The sequence below is a fragment of the Oncorhynchus keta genome, chromosome 32 (assembly GCF_023373465.1).
Source record: "Oncorhynchus keta strain PuntledgeMale-10-30-2019 chromosome 32, Oket_V2, whole genome shotgun sequence".
Taxonomy (NCBI): Eukaryota; Metazoa; Chordata; class Actinopteri; order Salmoniformes; family Salmonidae; genus Oncorhynchus; species Oncorhynchus keta.
The window spans coordinates 26,100,735-26,123,882 of NC_068452.1; the positions used below are offsets into that span (position 1 = coordinate 26,100,735).

The window sequence follows — 23,148 nt, forward strand, 5'->3', positions numbered from 1 at the left end:
TTCGCAAACATGGATACATATAAGCAGCTTAGTGCAATTAAATCCAGTAACTCCCTTGTATTACACTAGCTCTGAGCATTTTACATTTATTACCAAATTGACTCTGTAAATCAAGATATCAATTGAGCTGGGGGGGGTTCCAAAAAAAGATGAGTTCCTGCAATATTAAGATCACAGGATTTTGAGTAGGCCTACAGGTCGTTACTACTTCTACACTGTCATAGTGAAACACAAAGTAACTAAGATAAAATGTCTGCATATCACAGAACATGCATTTATTTGACACTTCTCAATATAACTGACTACATACCTATACTGCAGTCGATTTAACATCAGGAACGTTTAAACCTCCCCACCTTGAAATGTCTTGGTTGTAGTGCCTTCCACCATTCAAGTGTGTTCAAAATTTGCAACTTATTTATGCATGCATTTGATTTTTTTTTACATATGGGTGGTCCCGGGAATCGAACCCACTATCCTGCAAGCATCCTAATCACTTACTTTTAATATTGATTGGGTAATTTTCTGTTTTGAAATATCCAATTGCCTGAAACTATTGGATAGGTGATAGCAGGTTTCCCAACTCTCTCCTAGGGCCCCCCCAGACATTTTAACTGGCACACCTGATTCAATTAGTCAAGTAAACATCAAGCCAGATGTGCTTTAGGGTTGAAACTTCTGGGGGGCTGCCCTAGATGAAGGCACAACTAACTGGCTTTGTCCTCACTGAACACTTAGCAACGGCTGTTTTGTTTTTAGAGCCCTAATATGGCACTTTTGTGATGGCTAATCTGTAGCAGTCAAATAAGTCCTGTCATACCTCCATTTCATCACAAGGGGGTGTAGAACAGCTTGATGTGACAAATAAAGACTGCACTGCATAATCAGCTGGTCTTTGAGAGATACTGTGTGTGTAGGCTTTTGTTCAAGCCCAGCTCATATACACCAGCTTAAAAAAAAAAAAAAGTTTAATGTTTTAAATAAAAGCCTGAGCACACAGGAGTGTTTCCTGGTTTAAGGTGAGGTGGGGCTCCCTCGCCCCTCAGTCAGGGTCTTAAAGTGCACAGATAAAGCCTCTTCCTCTGGGTGCGGGGGTCTCCTGAAGTCCTCCCGTGTCATCACGTAGCCTACCAGAATCCCAAATGCTACTAGCAGCAGTCCTAGCATGTTACCAAGGATCCCCTCTGGAGCAAACTGTGAATATGTGTGTCTGGGAAGAAAAAGATTTGTATTATATCATAATGGAGTTTGTGATACAGTACAAAGAATCATTAGTTATATTTCCATGTGACTTATCAAGAGGATCTTAAGCATAACATATGGCACCAAACAGGAGAATGAGTCAATGTGCAAAGACTCAACATCATTAAAATCCATGTCTGACCACATTGTCAAAGATAGCCCAGACAGCAAAAGCCCAGCTTTCCCCAAACACCCTGTACAATAATTAACTCCCCTATGATTTAGCAGGGTAGAGCTGGGCAAAGTAGTAGCACTTCAACATCATCCAAAGTGACAAACATACCACTGACTTAAACATCTGGCACGTCTCTTACCAAATGACCTTTTGTTTTTTAACCCCGTTTTCATGGTATCCAATTGGTCGTCTCATCGCTGCAACTAGCTTACGGACTCGGGAGAGGCGAAGGTCAAGAGCCGTGCGTCCTCCAAAACACAACCCAAGCCGCACTGCTTCTTGACACAACGGCCCCTTACCCCTCGGAAGCCAGCCGCACCAATGTGTCAGAGGAAACACAGCACACCTGGCATCAGTGTGCACTGCACCTGGCCTGCCACAGGAGTCGCTAGTGCACGATGGGACAGGAACATCCCTGCCGGCCAAACCCTCCCCTAACCCGGACGACTCTGGGCCAATTGTGCGCCGCCCCATGGGTCTCCCGGTCGTGGCTGGCTGCGACCGAACCTGGAAGCGAACCCAGAATCTCTAGTGGCACTGATGCACCACCTTGCACCACTCGGGAGGCCCAACAAATGACTCTGCACCCAATATGTGTGTATTTCTGTATTTTAGCATACCACTTCAAATCCATGCCATTGGTATACATTTCTTAATTGTATGTGGTGGTATGATATTGGAACTGAGCCCCTGCATAGTAATACTCACTGGATACTGAAGAACAATTTCTCTGAAATGCCCAGTAGGCAGGTGGCTAGGGACATGGCGAGCATGGCCAGGCCAAAGAAAACATGTAGTGGCAGGTACCAGCTCCGCAGCGCCATTAACGTCCCAGGGAAGAGGAAGAAACCAAGCCCCATCAGCCACTGAAGGAGTAGAGGACCAACGTTATTAAACGATTATGCCTATTAGAATGTAATATGAGAGCTACTGCCTGTATACAGCTAGGTTCTCAGTGCAAACAGTACATTAATTGGTATTCTGATACAAGGAAAAAGTTGAAATTATTGGCTTGGTTTTTGTGTGTGAGCGTGACTGCATGTGTGCACAGGAGAGGCGAGGGCTGACCTGTACACAGAAGAGAACAAAGGTGAGCATGCCACACCAGCTGTGAAGGGAGTACATGTTGGGGATCTTGTTATGATTATGGAAGTCAAACACAGCCACGATACCTAAGGAGATGCAATGAGACATGCTGTCAATCTTTCCCATTAATTTTGTATAGAACAATGATCAATTATGACTTGGTACATAATCAATGAATGTTACTCTTTAGTGGTTTTTTTACCTGCCTCCATGTGTGGATATGAGGGCATAATGACCCTGCTTGCAAACCAAATGTTTCTCTGAGTCAGTAAGGATTGCCTGAAGCCAGATTGCAGCGTTTAAATTTATGACCGGTTTGGATACACCTGCCTGTTTCCATGACTACTCCAGACCTCAGTACATGACGCAGGCTACTGTGATTCAGCTTTACACTCCCATGTCGCACCACTGATTCGTGGTTAGCATGCGCAGTCATCTCATGTTACCTATGTTCATAGCCTACTACGTTCGTACGTTTTTTTTTTTTTTTATCTTGCCAGTTCCCTTACATTTTGAGGAGCCATGCCATCACCATTAGTTTCTCCTCACCATCTCTTAGCGAACTTGAACAAAATAATGATGTTTTGTGCGTCTACCCTAGCTGTGGGTCTGAATTAGAGGTCTCCTGATTTCTCAATGCCGATTGGACCAAAAATAGCCGATAACGATTAGTCGGACGATTTTTATTTCTATACATATGTAATAATGACAATTACAACAATACTGAATGAACAACTAACACTTTATTTTAACTTAATATAATACATAAAGTAAATCAATTCAGTCTCATAATGAAACATGTTCAATTTGGTTTAAATATTAGTGTTGGAGAAAGTAAAAGTGCAATATTTGCCATGTGAAAGCTGGTGGTTCCTTTTAACATGAGTCTTCAATATTCCCAGGTAAGAAGTTTTAGGTTGTAGTTATAGGGCTCTCTATACCATTTGTATTTCATATACCTTTGACTATTGGATGTTCTTATAGGCACCACAGTATTGCCAGCCTAATCTCGGGAGTTGATTGGCTTGAAGTCATAAACAGCGCTGTGCTTCAAGCATTGCTAAGAGCTGCTGGCAAACGCAGTAAAATGACGTTTGAATGAATGCTTACGAGCCTGCTGCTGCCTACCACCGCTCAGTCAGACTGCTCTATCTTAATTATAAACCCAGCAATACGAACCTTTGGTCATTAATCTGGTCAAATCCGGAAACTATCATTCTTACATTGCACAACCTTCAATGTTAAATCAAAATGGTTAAATTCTGGCAAATTAATTACAGTCTTTGTTAGAAATTGTCTTCACAAAGTTCGCAACGAGCCAGGCGGCCCAAATGGCTGGATATACCCTGACTCTGCTTGCACTGAAAGCAAGAGAAGTGACAATTTCCCTAGTTAATATTACCTGCTAACATTAATTTCTTAAAATATATACTTGTATTGATTTTAAAGCATTGATGTTTATGGTTGTGCAACGATTGTGCTTTTTTCACAAATTAGCTTTTGTTAAGTCATCTGTTTGTCGAAGTTGAAGTCGGTTGTGATTCGATGATAGATTAACAGGCACTGCAACGCAGGACAAGGTAGTTAACCGAGTAATATCAACCATGTGTAGTTAACTAGTAATTGTGAATATTTTTTTTATAAGATATGTTTAATGCTAGCTAGCAACTTACCTTGGCTCCTTGCTGCCACAAGATCCTTTTGATGCTGCACTGGTGTAACAGGTGGTCAGCCTGCCACGCAGTCTCCTCATGGATTGCAACGTAATTGGCATACAAAAAGGCCGATTACCGATTGTTATGAAAACTTGAACTCGGCCCTAATTAGTCGGCCAGGCCGATTAATCGGTCAACCTCTCGTCTGAATGACTGATCTGGCCCTAGAGAACCTATTTATGACCCTCCGATAGACATGTAAGACATGTCTCATATATATATATATATATATATATATATAATATTTCAACTAGCTAGGTTAGGCATCTTCCTTTTATACACAATAGCTACGAATTTAAATTAGTTTAGAATGTTTGGGTTCAAGGGGAAAGGGCCAAAACAACAAGTCTTGTCCATAGACAGACACCCACACAGGCCTTACCCACTATGCTGATAATGAGGGCGAGAAGGTGGAGCACAGCATGGAGAACCTTGACGTTGCGTTTGCTTTCATTCCTAAATACTCTGTAAACCAGGATCGCTGTGAGAGACAAAGGTCAGTTAACATCCACAACATGATAATAATGAAGTCTAAATATACAGTGGTCAGACTTGACAACGTTCACACGTAGTACATGGAATATGTAAATTAATTGTAACATGATTATACACTCATTTGAAATAAAACAGATAACCTTCAAAACATTGCTTTTTCACCTTAATCTGCTGTAACCATTTAAAAGGTTAGTCATTACTTTTGTCATAGTACCATAATCACACCCAACATGGCACCAAGGGCAATAACAGGTATGCAACTTAGTTATGCATGCATTTGATTTATTTTTTACATATGGGTGGTCCCGGGAATCGAACCCACTATCCTGCAAGCACAATGCTCTACAGAGTATCCTAATCACTTACTTTTAATATTGATTGGGTAATTTTCTGTTTTGAAATATCAAATTGCCTGAAACTTGGATAGGTGATAGCAGGTTTCCCAACTCTCTCCTAGGGCCCCCCCAGACATTTTAACTGGCACACCTGATTCAATTAGTCAAGTAAACATCAAGCCAGATGTGCTTTAGGGTTGAAACTTCTGGGGGGGAGGGGGAGGGGGGGCTGCCCTAGATGAAGGCACAACTAACTGGCTTTGTCCTCACTGAACACTTAGTAAAGGCTGTTTTGTTTTTAGAGCCCTAATATGGCACTTTGTGATGGCTAATCTGTGGCAGCAATCAAATACATTGGTCAAATAAGTCCTGTCATACCTCCATTTCATCACAAGGGGGTGTAGAACAGCTCTTGATGTGACATGAAATAAAGACTGCATAATCAGCCAGATCTCCAGCTGGTCTTTGAGAGATACTGGGTGTGTAGGCTTTTGTTCAAGCCCAGCTCATATACACCAGCTTTTTAAAAAAAAATGTTTTTAATGTTTTAAATAAAAGCCTGCGCACCAAGGGCAATAACAGGTATGAGGCTACAAAAGAAAGGGTGAATCAGGGTAGTTATGGAGGTGTTTTAGTCCCAGTGAGCTTGAGGTGAAGGGGCAGAAGTCATTCAACAAGACCACTAGAATGCATTTTCAAACACTTGACAAGTAGCTGCAACCAAGAGGGTTGGTTAGCATAAAAATGTTGCAGAAATGCTAAGAGAACACAACAAACAACTGTTCAACTGAGTTCCTGTATTATTACAATTATTAAGACATATTAACCTTGCAGAAACACAAACAACGTTCCAGGCTAAAAGTATTTGCTGTGTGTCTCCCGATCCCACTAAGGACAGCTGGTTTCCCTGGAGGGTGTTTTCATTCCAGCTCCATTTGGACTGACCACTCACACTAATGGCTAAGAGAACATTAGTTTAATGTCCTAATTCAATTGCTGTAGCAAGGTTAGGAATCAAAAGGCTACAGCTGACTTAATAACAAGCAGCTGTTTTATTTGACACCACAAAGGACATTTTATTTACATTATTGTCAGTGGCTGAATGACTTGTTTTTGTCATTACAGTCAGGATTCAGGGACCACTGGAAAACTTGTTGAAAACTTTTGCTTTCATTGCAACTGTTTTCCAGTAAGTGTTTTTTTATTTTTTATGTTTTATTTAACCAGGTAGGCTAGTTGAGAACAAGTAGCCTAGTGGTTAGAGCGTTGGACTAGTAACCGGAAGGTTGCAAGTTCAAACCCCCCGAGCTGACAAGGTACAAATCTGTCAATCCACTGTTCCTAGGCCGTCATTGAAAATAAGAATTTGTTCTTAACTGACTTGCCTGGTTAAATAAAAAAATAATAATTTACAACTGCAACCTGGCCAAGATAAAGCATAGCAGTGTGAACAGACAACAGAGTTACACATGGAATAAACAAGTCAATAACATAGTAGAAAAAAAAAAGAGTCTATATACATTGTGTGCATGAGGAGGTAGGTGAAAAATTACAATTTAGCAGATTAACACTGGGGTGATAAATGATCAGATGGCCATGTGCAGGTAGAGATACTGGTGTGCAAAAGAGCAGAAAAGTAAATAAATAAAAACAGTATGGGGATGAGGTAGGTAAATTGGGTGGGCTATTTACCGATTGACTATGGACAGCTGCAGCAATCGGTTAGCTGCTCAGATAGCAGATGTTTAAAGTTGGTGAGGGAGATAAGTCTCCAACTTCAACGATTTTTGCAATTCGTTCCAGTCACAGGCAGCAGAGAACTGGACTTTATCATAGTACTATTTATGGGAACAAATCCCTGCAATAGTAATTTCTCTCACACAGAGGGGGGAAAAACAACAGCCTAGAAACAAACAAAAAATAAAGTCTCAGCTCCTCCCACCCTAATAGTATTAGGGATGTAATCCTGTTGCAGGGTGTGCCCTTAGGCCTTTGCCTGAGCTCTGTGTAGCATTAGCACCACACTAATGCAATAGGTCAGAAGACCCCTGGGCTAACAGAGCAGACATCAGAGAAGACAACTGCCATTGTGGCTCAAAGACACACTGTGGCTTCAGCTTCCCTCTGTTCATTTACCACCATCTCTCAATGCTACAAGTAAATCTAATTATTTTGGTTGCATACATACATTTAGCAGATGTTATTGCGGGTGTAGGAAAATGCTCATTTTCCTAGCCCCAACAGTGCAATAATATCTAACAATACAGACGAAACTAAAAGTAAAATGAAGAAATATTAGGACTAGCCATGTCGAGTCCTGTGTGTGTGAGATATATACACCGGACTCAACATTGTATATATGTATGATGGGATGTATAGACAGTTATATGGATAGAATATCTGAAGAATACACTGATATTAATAGTATATATACAGCAATAGTTAAATAAGATACACCTCGACTAGAATACAGTATATACATATGAAGTGGGTTAAACTGTATGTAAACATTATTAAAGTGACCAGTGTTCCATCCATGTCTGTGTACATACGGCAGCAGTAATGAGAGCTACTTTTTATTGCGCTACATTACCAATTCAAGCACTGGGACAGTGAGCCATTAACTAAATTCCTGGAGGAATGGTTCATTCTAATTTTAGTTGGTTTAAGTCTGCCCTACCATCTCCATAGAGAAAGACCAGGCCCAGGACCATGCAGAGGGGATGTACATTGAACTCCTGTCCCGAACCATCCCAGGCGTAGCCTCCGTGATAGCTGCCCATCCACACGCCCGTGATCACCACACAGGCCAGGCCCAGAACCTGAGTCCCCCCCACATACCACGGGAAGGAGCCCAGGCCTTGCACGGCCCGCTGAGGGCTATCTTCCATGGTCTGTCTTGAAGGGATAGAAAGAGAGGGGGAGAATGATGGTTTTGTCCAGTGGTGAAAATAAAGATGCACAATGACTAGTTTCCTGACTGAACCAACCAGGAAAACCTCCAGGCCCCTGTTTAGTCCCACCTATAGCTTTCTGAAAAGACCATTGACTCATGGATGAACAAAAACCTGTGATCTGAATCTTTACCTAGTCTCTTACCAGTCACCACCCTAAAAGAGTCAGAGAAATAACCAAATATTGGATCAGTCTAGTCATGTCTCCGGGATTGAGAAACACAAGCGGCCTCTTACTGCACTGCTTCTGGACTCATTTGATGATGTGATGGGAGACTGCAGAGCTCTAAACTGGGGAAACTTTATCACATCCATGTGAAAAACACTTACATGACTAGGTGTTTGCTCTTCAGTTGAATAACAGTTTGTTAAAGGATATGAGTATGACTGTATTCAAAGTGTCAATGTAATTGTGTATTGAGTTTAATATTTGTTATAGGAGTAGGACAGCGTTTTTTATCCAAAGTGTGTGTATTCAGTTAAAATTGCGTTGCTTAGCTTACACACCTTGTTTTTTTTACTAGATGATATACAACTAGGGACGAAAGTTACTCTCATAGGTAAGGAGACCTTTGCAGCAGGTTAGGATAATTAAACTAGTAGGTTAGAATAATTAGGTTAAGAAAAGAGTTAACGTTAACTAAAATGCTCTCCTAACCTGCTACGAAACGTCACAACCCTTATTTTAGGCTACTGATTGGATATGAGATGAATGCATGTCAGAAACAAAAACCAAATATCGCGCATGGTGCGAAAAATGTAATTAAATGTACGCAAAATATTGACAAACAAAACACTATTTATAGGCTCTCCTCGACTATAATTTTGGATACCACACGTCTAGGAGCTCTATCCTATCCTCATGCAACTTCAAGCGCAAACATCCGTATGGTAGGACATGTTCCACTTACCGTTTGGTCCTCAAATAACCTGCTTTCCCAGCAAGTCTGAGAAAGTGGATATCCTTGTTCCGCTCCTTTTGTGTGATTTGGACTGGTTCCTAGATACGCCTACAATTTTTCGTAGTTACTTCATTTAAAAAAAAAAGAAACACCATAAAGTCCTATAGCATAGGCCTGCCACTAAATATTTTACAATAAGCTTTATATTACTCGCTCCAAAAAACGTCGCGAGTGGGTGGATCTTTTGACTGTTCGTGACAGAAACAGTGGCGCAGCTAAACGTTGAGTTGACAGAGAAATACGTTATACACTCCCCCTCCCTTCAATTAGCATCAAACGTAGAGGAGGGAGGAGCACAAACAGCCTTCAGAGAGGATGATGTCTGGCACCGCACTGACAAATGTCCAAATGTCTATTACCTTGGCTACTCAGTGCGTCCGGCATTGAATCAAAACAATCCATTAAAAAGGCATAATGACCAATTAGTTGACTGCTTTAATTGATACTGATGCATATTGGATAAAGATGGGCTGTGCGATCTTGTCTGCTCGTTTAGACTGGTCTTTTGACCAATCGGATCAGCTTTGAAAAAAGAGTTAACGTGAAAAGATCGGATGTGATTGGTCAAAGGATCAAATAGTGGAACAAACTATCAGAATTGGTCTGCCTGTGTAAACGCAGCCTCAATAGCCCAGCTCTAGATGTTTATGTTGAACAATAAAGATGCAGGAAAGAACAGTTTATTTAATTCAAGTAGGCATTTTCAACATTTCAAAGTAATTAATAACATTTTTGCCCACGCTGCATGTGGCTATATCCGTCCGCCATTACAGGACTATTAAACGACTACTTTTATTAGAAAAAAAAATGTATCCAGAATATATCAATATTTTCATATCAATATTTTGTTTTATTGTATTATTATAATTATTATGATTTTTAAAGGGGTGCTGCAGCACCCTCAGCATCCCTACTTCCCGAGGCTATGAACCTATGGTAAAATACGGTGGTAGATCATTGATGTTTTGTTTCCACTGGTCCTGGGGACCCTTGTTAAGGTCAACGGCATCATGAACTTTACCAAGTACCAGGACATTTTAGCCAGAAACCTGGTTGCCTCTGCTAGGTAGAGGCCAAGTGGACCATCCAGCAATACAATAACCCCCAGCACTAATTAAAATCCACAAAGAAATGGTTAATTGACAACAAAATCAACATTTTACAATGGCCATCTCAGTCTCTGGGCTTGAACCCCATTGAAAACCTGTGGTTTGAATTGAAGAGGGTAGTCCATAAGAGCAGATGAAAGATATCAAGGATCTGGAAAGATTCTGTATGGAGGAATGGTCTAAGATCCCTCCCAATGTGTTCTCCAATCTCATAAAACTTTTTTAGAAAAAGGCTCAGTGTCATTATCCTCGCGAGGGGAGGGTACTAGTGTATTGAAAACAGTGGTTAACTTGTTAAACACGTTTTTTTCTCTGAGCAACTGTATTATTATAAATTAATATGATTTCCACGTTTTTTTAGCATACAATACAGCCTAGCTCAGTATTTTTTGCTAATTTTTATCAAGGGTGCCAATTATTATGGATTTGACTATCTGAATAGTTTAGCAACTCAATCTGCTAGGTTTAATTTTGAAAATCTAGGTTTATCCCACAAATCGGTCTAAAAAAATATTTTGTCTGGATGCATAATATTATTTAGGACATTTAGTTAATTAAAGGTAGACCACGCGAAATGATGTTGCCACGAGGAGCACCACAGATATTGAGATGAGCGAGATGAGCGCATGTGAGAAGTTGAGCCTCGCGCCCTTATTTGTTGTGGAAATTGACCCGCTATGCTGTTTACATTCTGCATCTACGTCATATAGCTGAGTCTACCTTTAAATCACACATCTCAGCAAAACACCAAACCAAAACACTCAATGGCAGAACTTGGAAGCTCCGCTTGTGAATATACCACTTCCCCAAATTATCCATAAGAGGGAGACAAAGACTTCAGGACTTCGTGACCAAAGGCTGCGTTACGCTTGATAGTTCACGTAAGGAAATTTGCCGTAACCCTGATGTGATTTCCGGGAGTAGGCTAATATAGAAGCAGACACTTTCAAAATGTTGTAGTAAAGGAAAACTATGCCTTCAAAATAAGACCTCATTAAATACTTGTTGTATTGTGTTTATTAAATCATTTTAATTTGAATGTTAACATGTTCGCTTAGAATCTCACTTTGAGAAGGCCACAGGACTGAAAATTGATTAATGCAACAATCATGTTGCATTCATCCATTTCTCTGTCACTAACACATGCAGTCATGGGTGGTAACTCTACAAGTTACTCGAAAGACAAGGCACTCTGGGAACTCAGGCTTTACACTAAGTAAGTAAGTAATTTAACACTGAAAAATGTGGACCCATACAGACACTCAGGGTTGATTCAACATTATGGAATTTGCTGTGTACTCATTTTGCCACGGGGCAGAGATATTCTTTTGCAGTTTTTTGCAATTTCCTGCAATTCAACACATTGTGCCAAGACATATGCCATGTTAATGATATCTGAGGGAGAGTGAATAACAAAATTAATGGGGGCTCCTAGAAGTCAGGGCCCCTAGGCACATGCCCTGCCTGCACGGTCGGTATTCAGTCATGGTTACTACAAGTTTAGATAGCTGGCTAGACTCATTTATATATCCATTAAACAGAACACAACCAAATTTCTAAATTACACTTTGTGTATTCTACTATTGCAACTGTAGGTTAAGACCCCGACGTAGTGAAACGTTTTTGTAAGAGTTATTTTCTGGTAAGCAATTGCTTATGTCGCTTATCCCTGGAGCCGGCCCTGCTGCTCTTGTCCAGAGGTCTGGGTTATTCTGGTATAGTCCGTTAGAAACTTGCCTCTGTATGCTACCTCAGGAGCCACGGTTCAAGTCCCCAAAATTTGAGTAGCATGTTGGGTTCATTAGACCTATTGGGCCAGGTATCAGAGAAGTGATATTGCGTCACGGGGAACTAACCATTGTAGCCTATGTGAAGGTTGCACTCTATGGTTGATCTCCCTCTTTAGTAGGCTAGTGTGCAGACAGACAGACAGACTGATCATTCCCACACTCTGTTGATTGTTCTAAAAAAAACTATATTTGCTGACTGTATCATGTACTGTAGCGTAGATAGTCATAAATGGGAAGGTACAAAAACAGCCAACTTTTGCTTGACTGAATCTCAATTGACGTGTCTAGGCCAATGTTTGACTTATGACATTTTACTTTATGTTCTAAGTGGGGCACATTTCATATTTCAATTGAAGATGGCTCTCTCTCGTATTAGGTGTGTGGATGAAGGCACTACCACCATGATGCTGAAAAAAACTGATAAAGAGACAAACATCAGTAAGTTAACTAATAGCCGTTTGAGCTTTTTTACTTGTAATGGAATGAAAATGAAAGGTGTAGAATGAACATGCACATACTGCATACTGTAAGACATACATCAACATGGCTATAGGTAGAGTAGGCTATGGTTACTCCCCCAAAAAAGGCTGTGACCACCGTGCCTTATCAATCTCTCTCGTCTTTGTAGCGGTCACATGACCATAAACATACAAAAAAAGCCTGCAGCAACGTCATTCTACCCGAATATATTATTATGAAAGAAAGGTACCAACACATTTTGGTGGTCCTTCTGTAGCTCAGTTGGTAGAGCATGGCGCTTGTAACGCCAGGGTAGTGGGTTCGATTCCCAGGACCACCCATACGTAGAATGTATGCACACATGACTGTAAGTCGCCTTGGATAAAAGCGTCTGCTAAATGGCATATATTATTATTATTATATTATTTTGAATGATCCCAAAAGGTTTAGACGGTCTTTGTCAGACTTAACCCATATGAAAAAAGTAGGAGTATTTATAGATGCAGACACTACTCCACTAAACTAGTCACTAAATTTATATTGTCAGCATTTAAAAAGTATGGTGTTACGATGTTGTCAGACAGCTTTTACGGTACTTTATCTGCCTTTATTAAAAAAAGCTTTCTGGGTAAATTCATTTGAATCTAAAACCTTTTTTGTATATTCAGTTAACCGTTAGGGATCTGCTGCATATGGTGAGAGGCATAAATCATCCCACTCTTCAAAGGGGGAGACACCCTGGACCCAAACTGTTACAGACCTTTATCCATCCTGCCCTGCATTTCTAAGGTCTTCGAAAGCCAAGTCAACAAACAGGTCACTGACCATCTCGAATCCCACCGTACCTTCTCCGCTGTGCAATCTGGTTTCCCGAGCCGGTCACGGATGCACCTTAGCCACGCTCAAGGTACTAAACGATATCATAACCGTCATCGATAAAAGACAGTACTGTGCAGCCATCTTCATCGATCTGGCCAAGGCTTTCGACTCTGTCAATCACCATATTCTTATTGGCAGACTCAGTAGCCTCGGTTTTTCTAATGACTGCCTTGCCTGGTTCACCAACTACTTTGCAGACAGAGTTCAGTGTGTCAAATCGGAGGGCATGTTGTCCGGTCCTCTGGCAGTCTCTATGGGGGTGCCACACGGTTAAATTCTCGGGCCGACTCTTTTCTCTGTATATATCAATGATGTTGCTCTTGCTGCGGGCGATTCCCTGATCCACCTCTACGCAGACGACACCATTATGTATACTTCCGGCCCTTCCTTGGACACTGTGCTATCTAACCTCCAAACGAGCTTCAATGCCATACAACACTCCTTCCGTGGCCTCCAACTGCTCTTAAACGCTAGTAAAACCAAATGCATGCTTTTCAACCGTTCGCTGCCTGCACCCGCACGCCCGATTAGCATCACCACCCTGGATGGTTCCGACCTAGAATATGTGGAGATCTGTAAGTACCTAGGTGTCTGGCTAGAATGTACATTTTCCTTCCAGACTCATATCAAACATCTCCAATCTAAAATAAAATCTAGAGTCGGCTTTCTATTCCGCAACAAAGCCTCCTTCACTCACGCTGCCAAACTTACCCTAGTAAAACTGACTATCCTACCGATCCTCGACTTCAGCGATGTCATCTACAAAATAGCTTCCAATACTCTACTCAGCAAACTGGATGCAGTTTATCACAGTGCCATCCGTTTTGTTACTAAAGCACCTTATACCACCCACCACTGCGACCTGTATGCTCTAGTCGGCTGGCCCTCGCTACATATTCGTCGCCAGACCCACTGGCTCCAGGTCATCTACAAGTCCATGCTAGGTAAAGCTCCGCCTTATCTCAGTTCACTGGTCACGATGGCAACACCCACCCGTAGCACGCGCTCCAGCAGGTGTATCTCACTGATCATCCCTAAATCCAACACCTCATTTGGCCGCCTTTCGTTCCAGTTCTCTGCTGCCTGTGACTGGAACGAATTGCAAAAATCGCTGAAGTTGGAGAATTTTATCTCCCTCACCAACTTCAAACATCTGCTATCTGAGCAGCTAACCGATCGCTGCAGCTGTACATAGTCTATCGGTAAATAGCCCACCCAATTTTACCTACCTCATCCCCATACTGTTTATATTTATTTACTTTTCTTCTCTTTTGCACACCAGTATCTCTACCTGTACATGACCATCTGATAATTTATCACTCCAGTCTTAATCTGCAAAATTGTAATTATTCGCCTACCTCCTCATGCCTTTTGCACACAATGTATATAGACTCTCTTTTTTTTCTACTGTGTTATTGACTTGATAATTGTTTACTCCATGTGTAACTCTGTGTTGTCTGTTCACACTGCTATGCTTTATCTTGGCCAGGTCGCAGTTGTAAATGAGAACTTGTTCTCAACTAGCCTACCTGGTTAAATAAAGGTGAAATAAAAAATAAAATAAAAAAATCATAGGCCTAGGCTCTGACACTGTCAACTTGTGAGGCAACAGTATTGACACCACTTGTGCTGAATGTCAAAAAGGAGATGGCTACAGCTGTAGTTAGTCAACTAAAACATTTATTGAGTCAGGAAGTTATTTCTGTCTCCCGGGACACCATCCACTGGATAGACCTGAGACAAGCCTTGAGAGCGATCCTGAAGAAGACAAAGGAGTATTCTGCTCTTAAAGGCCATGATATGGTTCTCCCTGATGACACCAATGACCAGCTTATTGTCTCTATTGTAGGTGACGTCTATATTGAGCTGTGTCACAAAATCAGCCACAGTCTCAGCCCATTTGAGGTTGAGCTTGACGTGATTCTCCAGAAGTTCCAAAATCCACTCTCAAAGTCTGTATCGTGTGTGCTGGAGTCCAAAAATGTGCCACATAGCCAGAGGAAGTCCACTCCTGAACCAGGAAAGCTAGAACAGTCACTTTCCTTTGCCAGTGGGAGCAAGTCTGTTTGCTCTAAGAGTGATGATAGTGAGGTCCACAGTCCACTATAACCAACTTCTTGTGAAAGTTGTGGAGAAACTGATGAGGAAAATGCTCCTACAGGGCCTCAACTTTCCTGAGTGGCACACCCAAAAGACCACAAAGCTGACAGAATAAATGAAACAAAAGTACAAACAGGTTTCAAAGGTTTATCCTTTTCTGGAGAAAGATATTATGGATTTCCTTTCCCTGAACCAAGTCAAACCAAATGGATCAGCAACTCAGTTATGGCCAATTATATTCACCCAGACCAGCTGCCTGAGAGGGACATGATGTCACACTGGGCTCCATTGGATAAACTTGTACCCATCCTCCTCAAAAAGATCAATCCAGGTGATTGTAATGCTGACACCTATGTGAAAGAGCTGAAGTTGCCCACAAGTTAAAAGAAGGCTCAATTAAACATTTTTTTTAAAGAACAGAGCTCAATCTCATCACTCTGGGTGTGATTGATAATATTCACGAACTGCCCACCAGAAATCCTGATGTTGCCATGGTGGAAAAGGATGACATTATACTGGAATCGTTCCTTGACAAATTGGCCTGCAATATCCAAAGCACCTTGCTCAAGGGGGCAGGTTCTCAGGAGGCTATCCAACAAGCACCAGCAAAGAGAAGACTGACTGTTTGAGGCCATCCCTGAGGTGTTGATAAAATAAGTCCAAAGTCATGATTTATCAGTGTACCAAACTACACTACCACGTGATAATGTTGCCACAATCATCATGGACAACACTGAGGTGCTAGCTGTCCTTGCACCCTCAGAAGGCCTCAGGACTTGAGTTAATGTGTGAATCCATGATCATCAACGAATTGGAGCAGGGAAAACCACATGAGTTGCTCCGTGCGAAGGAAAGACAAGTATACAATTTAAAATTCAACTCCTTTTACAATTCAATCAGACTTTTATATTCCAGGGGGAATATGTGCCCGGGGTAATAAGATGTTTCAGTTAGACAGTATAGTGAAGATGGATCTGAGTGCTATGTAGTGGCAACCCATCGTTCAGGGCAGGTTGGGCAGGGGATGCCTGTTTTGCATGTTATTTTGGCATTAATACATGTCAAAAACTTTATTTGTTACATGTGCCAAATACAACATGTGTAGACCTTACTGTGAAATGCTTACTTACAAGCCCTTAACCAACAGTGCAGTTCAAAATATTATAAAAAAAGTAACACAATAAAATAATGTAAATATTCCGGTGGCCATTTGATTAATCACGTATCAGTTTGCAAACAATGTAAACACTTTTTTTTAAATCATTGAGTTAATAAAGCCACATACAAACGTGGTCTCTTTTTTGCTTTCTTGAGTAAGGCAGCTCCAAGATGCATCTGTTTCAGCCTAGCTCAGTGCTTTCTGTGCTGGTGGGGCAGCCAGTGGAAAATACGGAGCGTAGGGGTTGGTAATGTTCTCTAGTTGCGCCTTGTTTGGCTTAGTGTTCTGTCACTCATGGGGACACTACGTCACCTCAAAATCTACGAGGAGAGCTCAAAAATTAAAGCCCCTTGGGCGCTGCCATAGAGCTACATTAGAAGTGCCCATCCATGAAGGCTCAAGATCATTGGCCACAGATAAAATTACGTAAAATCACGTTATTTCTACAGTTGATTTGATTGGACTCATCATGTCAACATCATACCTTCAAAATCTTAGCTAGTATTCATCATCATGAATCAAGTCGACAATCTACTGGCAAATTGTCACGACTCCTACCGAAAGTGGCTCCCCTTCCTGTTCGGGTGGCGCTCGGCGGTTGTTGTCACCGGCCTACTAGCTGCCACTGATCCCTTTTTCCACCTTTTCTGTTTATTGGTTGCACCTGTGTTCAGTTTAGGCTAATTGGTTGGGCATTATTTACCAGCCGGCCCGTCTGCTGGTTGTGCGGGATTATTTCAGTGTACATGGCTGTATGTCACGGTTGTCCGTGTGTTTGGATTTTTTGCTGGACTGTTTTGGGGCATTTGTTTGGGTTGGCGTCTGTTACACCAATAATTTTTAATCCTTGTCATATGAAAATAAATTATTGATAAAACGTGCTCATCGGTGAGTTTAGGGAACTTGGGGAAAAAACAAGCTCCGACTGGGAAAATACATTTTGAATGGTCATCGAACTCGAAATTGTAAATCGGGAACTCGGGCCTCTTTCTAGAGCTACGACCTGAAGATCACTGACATCCTCATGAGATGTATTCCGCAAACAAGAAAATGCTCACCCAGAGGCGCTCCTGGTAGCCGGGGACTTGCATGTTAAATGTGCAACCAGAGGGAAAAATTTGGCAAATCTGACCATAATTCTATCCTCCTGATTCCTGCTTACAAGCAAAAATTAAAGCAGGAAGCACCAGTGACTAGATCAATAAACGTGGTCAGATGAAGCAGATGCTAAGCTACAGGACTGTTTTGCAAGCAAAGACTGAAATATGTTCTGTGTTTCCTCCGATGGCATTGAGGAGTACACCACATCAGTCATCGGCTTCATCAATAAGTGTATCGATGACGTCGTCCCCACAGTGACTGTATGTACATACCCCAACCAGAAGCCATGGATTACAGGAAACATTCGCACGGAGCTAAAGGCTAGAGCTGCCGCTTTCAAGGAGCGGGACACTAACCCGAAAGCTTATAAGAAGTCCCGCTTTGCCCTCCGGCGAACCATCAAACAGGCAAAGCATCAATACATTACTAAGATCAAATTGTACTACACCGGCTCTGACGCTCGTCGCATGTGGCAGGGTTTGCAAACCATTACAGACTACAAAGGAAAGCACAGCCGCGAGCTGCCCAGTGACACGAGCCTACCAGACGAGCTAAACTACTTCTATGCTCGCTTCGAGGCAAATAACACTGAAATGTGCATGAGAGCACCAGCTGTTCTGGAAGACTGTGTGATCACGCTCTCTGCAGTCGATGTGAGTAAGACCTTTAAACAGGTCATCATTCACAAGGCCAAAGGGCCAGATGGATTACCAGGACGTGCACTGCGAGCATGCGCTGACCAACTGGTAATTGTCTTCACTGACAATTTCAACCTCTCCCTGTCTGAGTCTGTTATACCAAAACCTTTTAAGCAGACCACCAAATTGCCTGTGCCCAGGTACACTAAGGTAACCTTCCTAAACGACTACCGACCCGTATCACTCACGTCTGTAGCCATGAAGTGCTTTGAAAGGCTGGTCATGGCTCACATCAACACCATTATCCCAGAAACCCTAGACCCAATCCAATTTGCATACCACACCAACAGATCCACAGATGATGGAATCTCTATTGCACTCCACACTGCCCTGTCCCACCTGGACAAAGGGAACACCTATGTGAGAATGCCCCCAGGTAGTAAGGGTAGGTAACAACACATCTGACATGCTGATCCTCAACATAGGGGCCCCTCAGGGGTGCATGCTCAGTCCCCTTCTGTACTCCCTGTTCACTCATGACTGCACGGCCAGGCACGACTCCAACAGCTTCATTAAGTTTGCAGATGACACAACAGTGGTAGGCCTGATCACTGACAATGACAAGACAGCCTATAGGGAGGAGGTCAGAGACCTGGCCGTGTGGTGCCAGGACAACAACCTCTCCCTTAACGTGATCAAGACAAAGGAGATGATTTTGGACTACAGGAAAAAGAAGACCGGGCACGCCCCCATTCTCATCGACAGGACTGCAATGGAGCAGGTTAAGAACTTCAAGTTCCTTGGTGTCCACATCACCATCAAACTAACATGGTCCAAGCACACCAAGACAGTCGTGAAGAGGGCACGACAACCTATTCCTCCTCAGGAGACTGAAAATTTGGCATGGGTCCTCAGATCCTCAAAAGGTTCTACAGCTGCACCATCGAGAGCATCCTGACAGATTGCATCACTGCCTGTTATGGCAACTGCTCGGACTCCAGAGGGTCGTGCAAACGGCCCAGTACATCACTGGGGCCAAGCTTCCTGCCATCCAGGATCTCTATACCGCTACATGTACATATTACCTCAACTAACCGGTGCCCCTGCACATTGACTCTGTACCGGTACCCCCCTGTATATAGTCTCGCTATTGTTATTTTACTGCTGCTCTTTAATTACTTGTTACTTTTATTTCTTATTCTTATCTGTATTTTTTTTAAACTGCATTGTTGGTTAGGTACTCATAAGTAAGCATTTCACTCTAAGGTCTACTACACCTGTTGTATTCAGCGCATGTGACTGATACAATTTGATTTGATGATTGAGTGAACCACTTCATTCAGGCTTATACAGCTTCTAAACCCCTACCATTAGGAAGATTGGTTGACACCTTTGACTCCTATGGTTAGGTGAGCTGTTAGTTCATGCCTTTCTCCCCATGCCTGTGGAATTTATTGATGCATGCCCTTTTAAATTTCAACACCTTTTTTGACATTCCAATTTTTACGATAGGCAGGAAGATTGTTTTGACCTCTATTGCATATATGCATGGGAGTCGTACCTTCCCATGCATGTATCCACTCAGATTTTATTTGAATTGATTTGCCCTTTTAGTATTTCTGCAAATTATTATATTTTTCTGTAGATTTTTCTGGATAGATTTGTTCTTTGAATAAATTGTTGCCTTCTAGAGTTTGTCTTTGAGTTATCATTTATGTTATATGGTAAGTTATGTTATATTTTATAGGTTAAGATTGAATTATATGAATATGTAAGGGATCATAGAATGAACAAGAAATTGTAGGATTATTGTAGGATTAATTGTAGGTTTATATGATAATTCAATGGCCAATATACACTGAGTGTACACATCATTAGGATCAGCTTCCTAATATTGAGTTGTATCCCCTTTTGCCCTCAGAACAGCCTCAATTTGTTGGAGGTTTGGACTCTACAAGAAGTCGAAAGCGTTCCACAGGGATGCTGGCCCACGTTGACTCCAATGTTTCCCACAGGTGTGTTAAGTTGGCTGGATGTGCTTTGGGTGGTGGACCATTCTTGATACACACAGGAAACTGCTGGCACATGCTACCTTACCCTGTTCAAAGGCACTTAAATATTTTGTCTTGCCCATTCATCCTCTGAATGGCACACATACACAATCCATGTCTTAAACCTGTCTCCTCCCCTTCATCACTGATTTAAGTGGACTTAACAAGTGACATCAATAAGAGATCATAGCTTCCACCTGGATTCACCTGGTCAGTCTATGTCATGGAAAGAGCAGGTGTTCCTAATGTTTGTACGCTCAGTATAGTATGGCCACAATAATATTCCAACAATTCAAAGAGTGTATTGTGTGGAGTGATGCAAGAACAATATAAAGAGTTTGAAATGCCATTCTTTAATGTCAACCCCAGTAACTTATGTGTACATGCTTATGTGTATGTTAGCTAATCTATAATAACCAACAATAGCCTCACAAACTGATCATGTCTCTGTTTTATTATTTATAGTGACATACCCAAAAGATCCATTAATACACTTGAATATTCATGTCAGTAAAAGTAATATATGCGTTCTCACACTTTATGTTTTTCCTTTCCTTTCTCACAACCGGGGATGGGAGGGTATGAGAGTAACGGAAGATGACATTTGAGTATGACTCGGTAACGGCATGACTCATTTATGACTCACCGCTCGTTGCTTTCTTTACAAATTTAGCAGTCCAGGGTCCATTCACAGTTTCACACACAGGAAATAAACCAAACCTCTCCTCATATCAGCCCCTCTGACAGCTCCTCTGACCCTGAGGCCAAAGGCAGGGCAGAGAGGGATGCAGCAAACCTGCACGCACACCCTGAATGACATCTGGACTAAAAAGGTCACTGAGGTTAGGAATGAGCCCTGCAAGCTCAATATATTGTGTGTGTATGTGTTAGAGAGCAAGAAAAATACATTGGTGGTTGATATACATTTTTGGTCAAGGCAAGAAGCCCTTCTCATTGGTGAAAATTGTGCCACGGTTATCAAAATTCACCTGTAATGTCTATGAATATGTTAATGAAAACACAAAGTCTGCAGCGAATGCTGCCTATGACTAAGCCTACTCTGCATTTGCGGATGACGTGACAGCTCTATCTGTTTCCAGTGCACGCCGACGCTAACCCGTGGCATAGCAAGTGCGGTATCACCATGGTAACAGGCTCTTCATCACTGTGAAGTGCTGGGGTAAGTGGTGACTGGCAAGAGCTTGGGGAGAATGATCACCAGAGACAGTGTTGATAGGAACCACAGACAAGATATCATAAACATACCCAGTAAAGGGTTAAAGAGACTGCGAGTGGCAAAGCATAGAAATAGTTATAATCAATTCATAAAAGTTAGTACAGAACCCCCTTTAGATTTCTAAATTGAAAAAAATATTTCAATATAGAAGAGTTGATTTCCAAAATACTATATTCACCAAATGTATTGAAAATTAAATGAGAAATATATAATTTTCATAAGTATACTCACCCCTGACTCAATACTTTGTAGAAGCACCTTTGGTGGCGATTACAGCTTTGAGTCATCCTGGGTAGGTCTGTATCAGCTTTGGGGGAAAACAATTTTCATTTATACATACAGTACCAGTCAAAAGTTTGGGACACACCTACTCATTCAAGTGTTTTTCTAATGGTGGAGACCACGGTGCTCTTGAAAAGTTTCAACACTCTAGAAATTGTTTCATATCGTTTCCCAGATATATGCCTCAATCACAATCTTATCTGGGAGATCTACTGACATTTACCTGGACTTCGTGGTATAGTTTCTGCACTGACGTGTACTGTCAATTGTGGGACCTTATATAGACAGGTGTGTTTCTTTATAAATTAATTTAATAGGCAACAGTTGGATTCCAATCAAGTTGAAGTGACGTCTCAAGGACGACCAAAGGAAATTGGATTTGCTAAAAAATTTGCTAAAATGTCTAAAAACACGTTTTCACTTGTCATTATTGGGTATTGTGTGTAAATGGGTAAGAATTTTTTATATATAATCAATTTTGAATTCAGGCTGTAACACAGCAAAATGTGGAATAAGTCAAGGGGTAAGAGTACTGTCTGAAGGCACTATATATGGTTAAAAAAACTACTACAATTTAAAGGGGCAGTACACCAACATTTTAAATATACTTCATTTTATTGATAAAACAATCTTCATCCATTGATCCTGAGAGATAATGATCAAAAATATGGCTTAGTTTTCTTTATTTACTTACCCCGCAGCCAGCATTAGCATTGCTGCTTGTGAAAAGCATGCCCAAATCCTCAGTCACTTCAAACCAAATGTTATGGCGAGGTATGTGTTATAGGAACACAAATACCATTAAAAGTTGCACATATAGAATATTAAAAGATATTATAGGAATTCTGTTATTCATATTACATTTAATTTTTCGGAGAATACACACCAATACTGCACTATGTGTACATTCAGAGTGTAGCTGTTTTTCTACCAATTATTCATACCACTGACAGACTTATATGGTCTTTTTTGATGGCAACTAAGAATATATCTAAGGTAATTTTGATTTTGTACATAGTCATACCGAGTTATAACCAGTTGTAACCATAGGCGACTGCATAGGGTGCTCCATCGCTGCAGATGATCTGTCTATCAGGTCAAGATCACTCCAACAGGTCCCCCTACACCCTCTGAGGATATGTAAAACCTAATATTATTATTATTTTTTAGATTTGCCAATACAGATTCAGAGCATATCTGAGTTCTGTAATGCAGTTCTATCAGGTGTTTTTAAAATTTTGTACACGGTCATATGATACGTGGTATAAAAAGTACCATCTTAGGCGAGTACATGGGGAGCTATATCTCTTCAAATGATCTGTCTAGCTGGTCAACATCTCTGATACAGGTCCCCCTCCACAAGTATGATAACTTGTTAT

General features: G+C 41.4%; 1 protein-coding gene across 2 annotated transcripts; it reads right to left on the bottom strand.

Moving 5' to 3' along the window:
• Positions 1-949: 949 nt before the first annotated feature.
• LOC118365437 (transmembrane ascorbate-dependent reductase CYB561) lies at positions 950-9,342 on the bottom strand. Of its 2 annotated transcripts, none has more exons than XM_035747636.2 (6): positions 8,914-9,342; positions 7,729-7,942; positions 4,601-4,699; positions 2,486-2,589; positions 2,126-2,283; positions 950-1,210 (listed from the first exon to the last, which is right to left on the bottom strand). In XM_035747636.2, the coding sequence occupies exons 2-6, from the start codon at positions 7,937-7,939 to the stop codon at positions 1,015-1,017; spliced, it is 768 nt and encodes a 255-aa protein (XP_035603529.1). In that variant the 5' UTR covers positions 7,940-7,942; positions 8,914-9,342; the 3' UTR covers positions 950-1,014. The 2 variants fall into 2 exon arrangements, with proteins under 2 accessions (XP_035603529.1, XP_035603528.1); XM_035747635.2 differs by having other exon boundaries at positions 7,729-7,946; positions 8,914-9,341.
• Between the last annotated feature and the right edge of the window lie 13,806 nt (positions 9,343-23,148).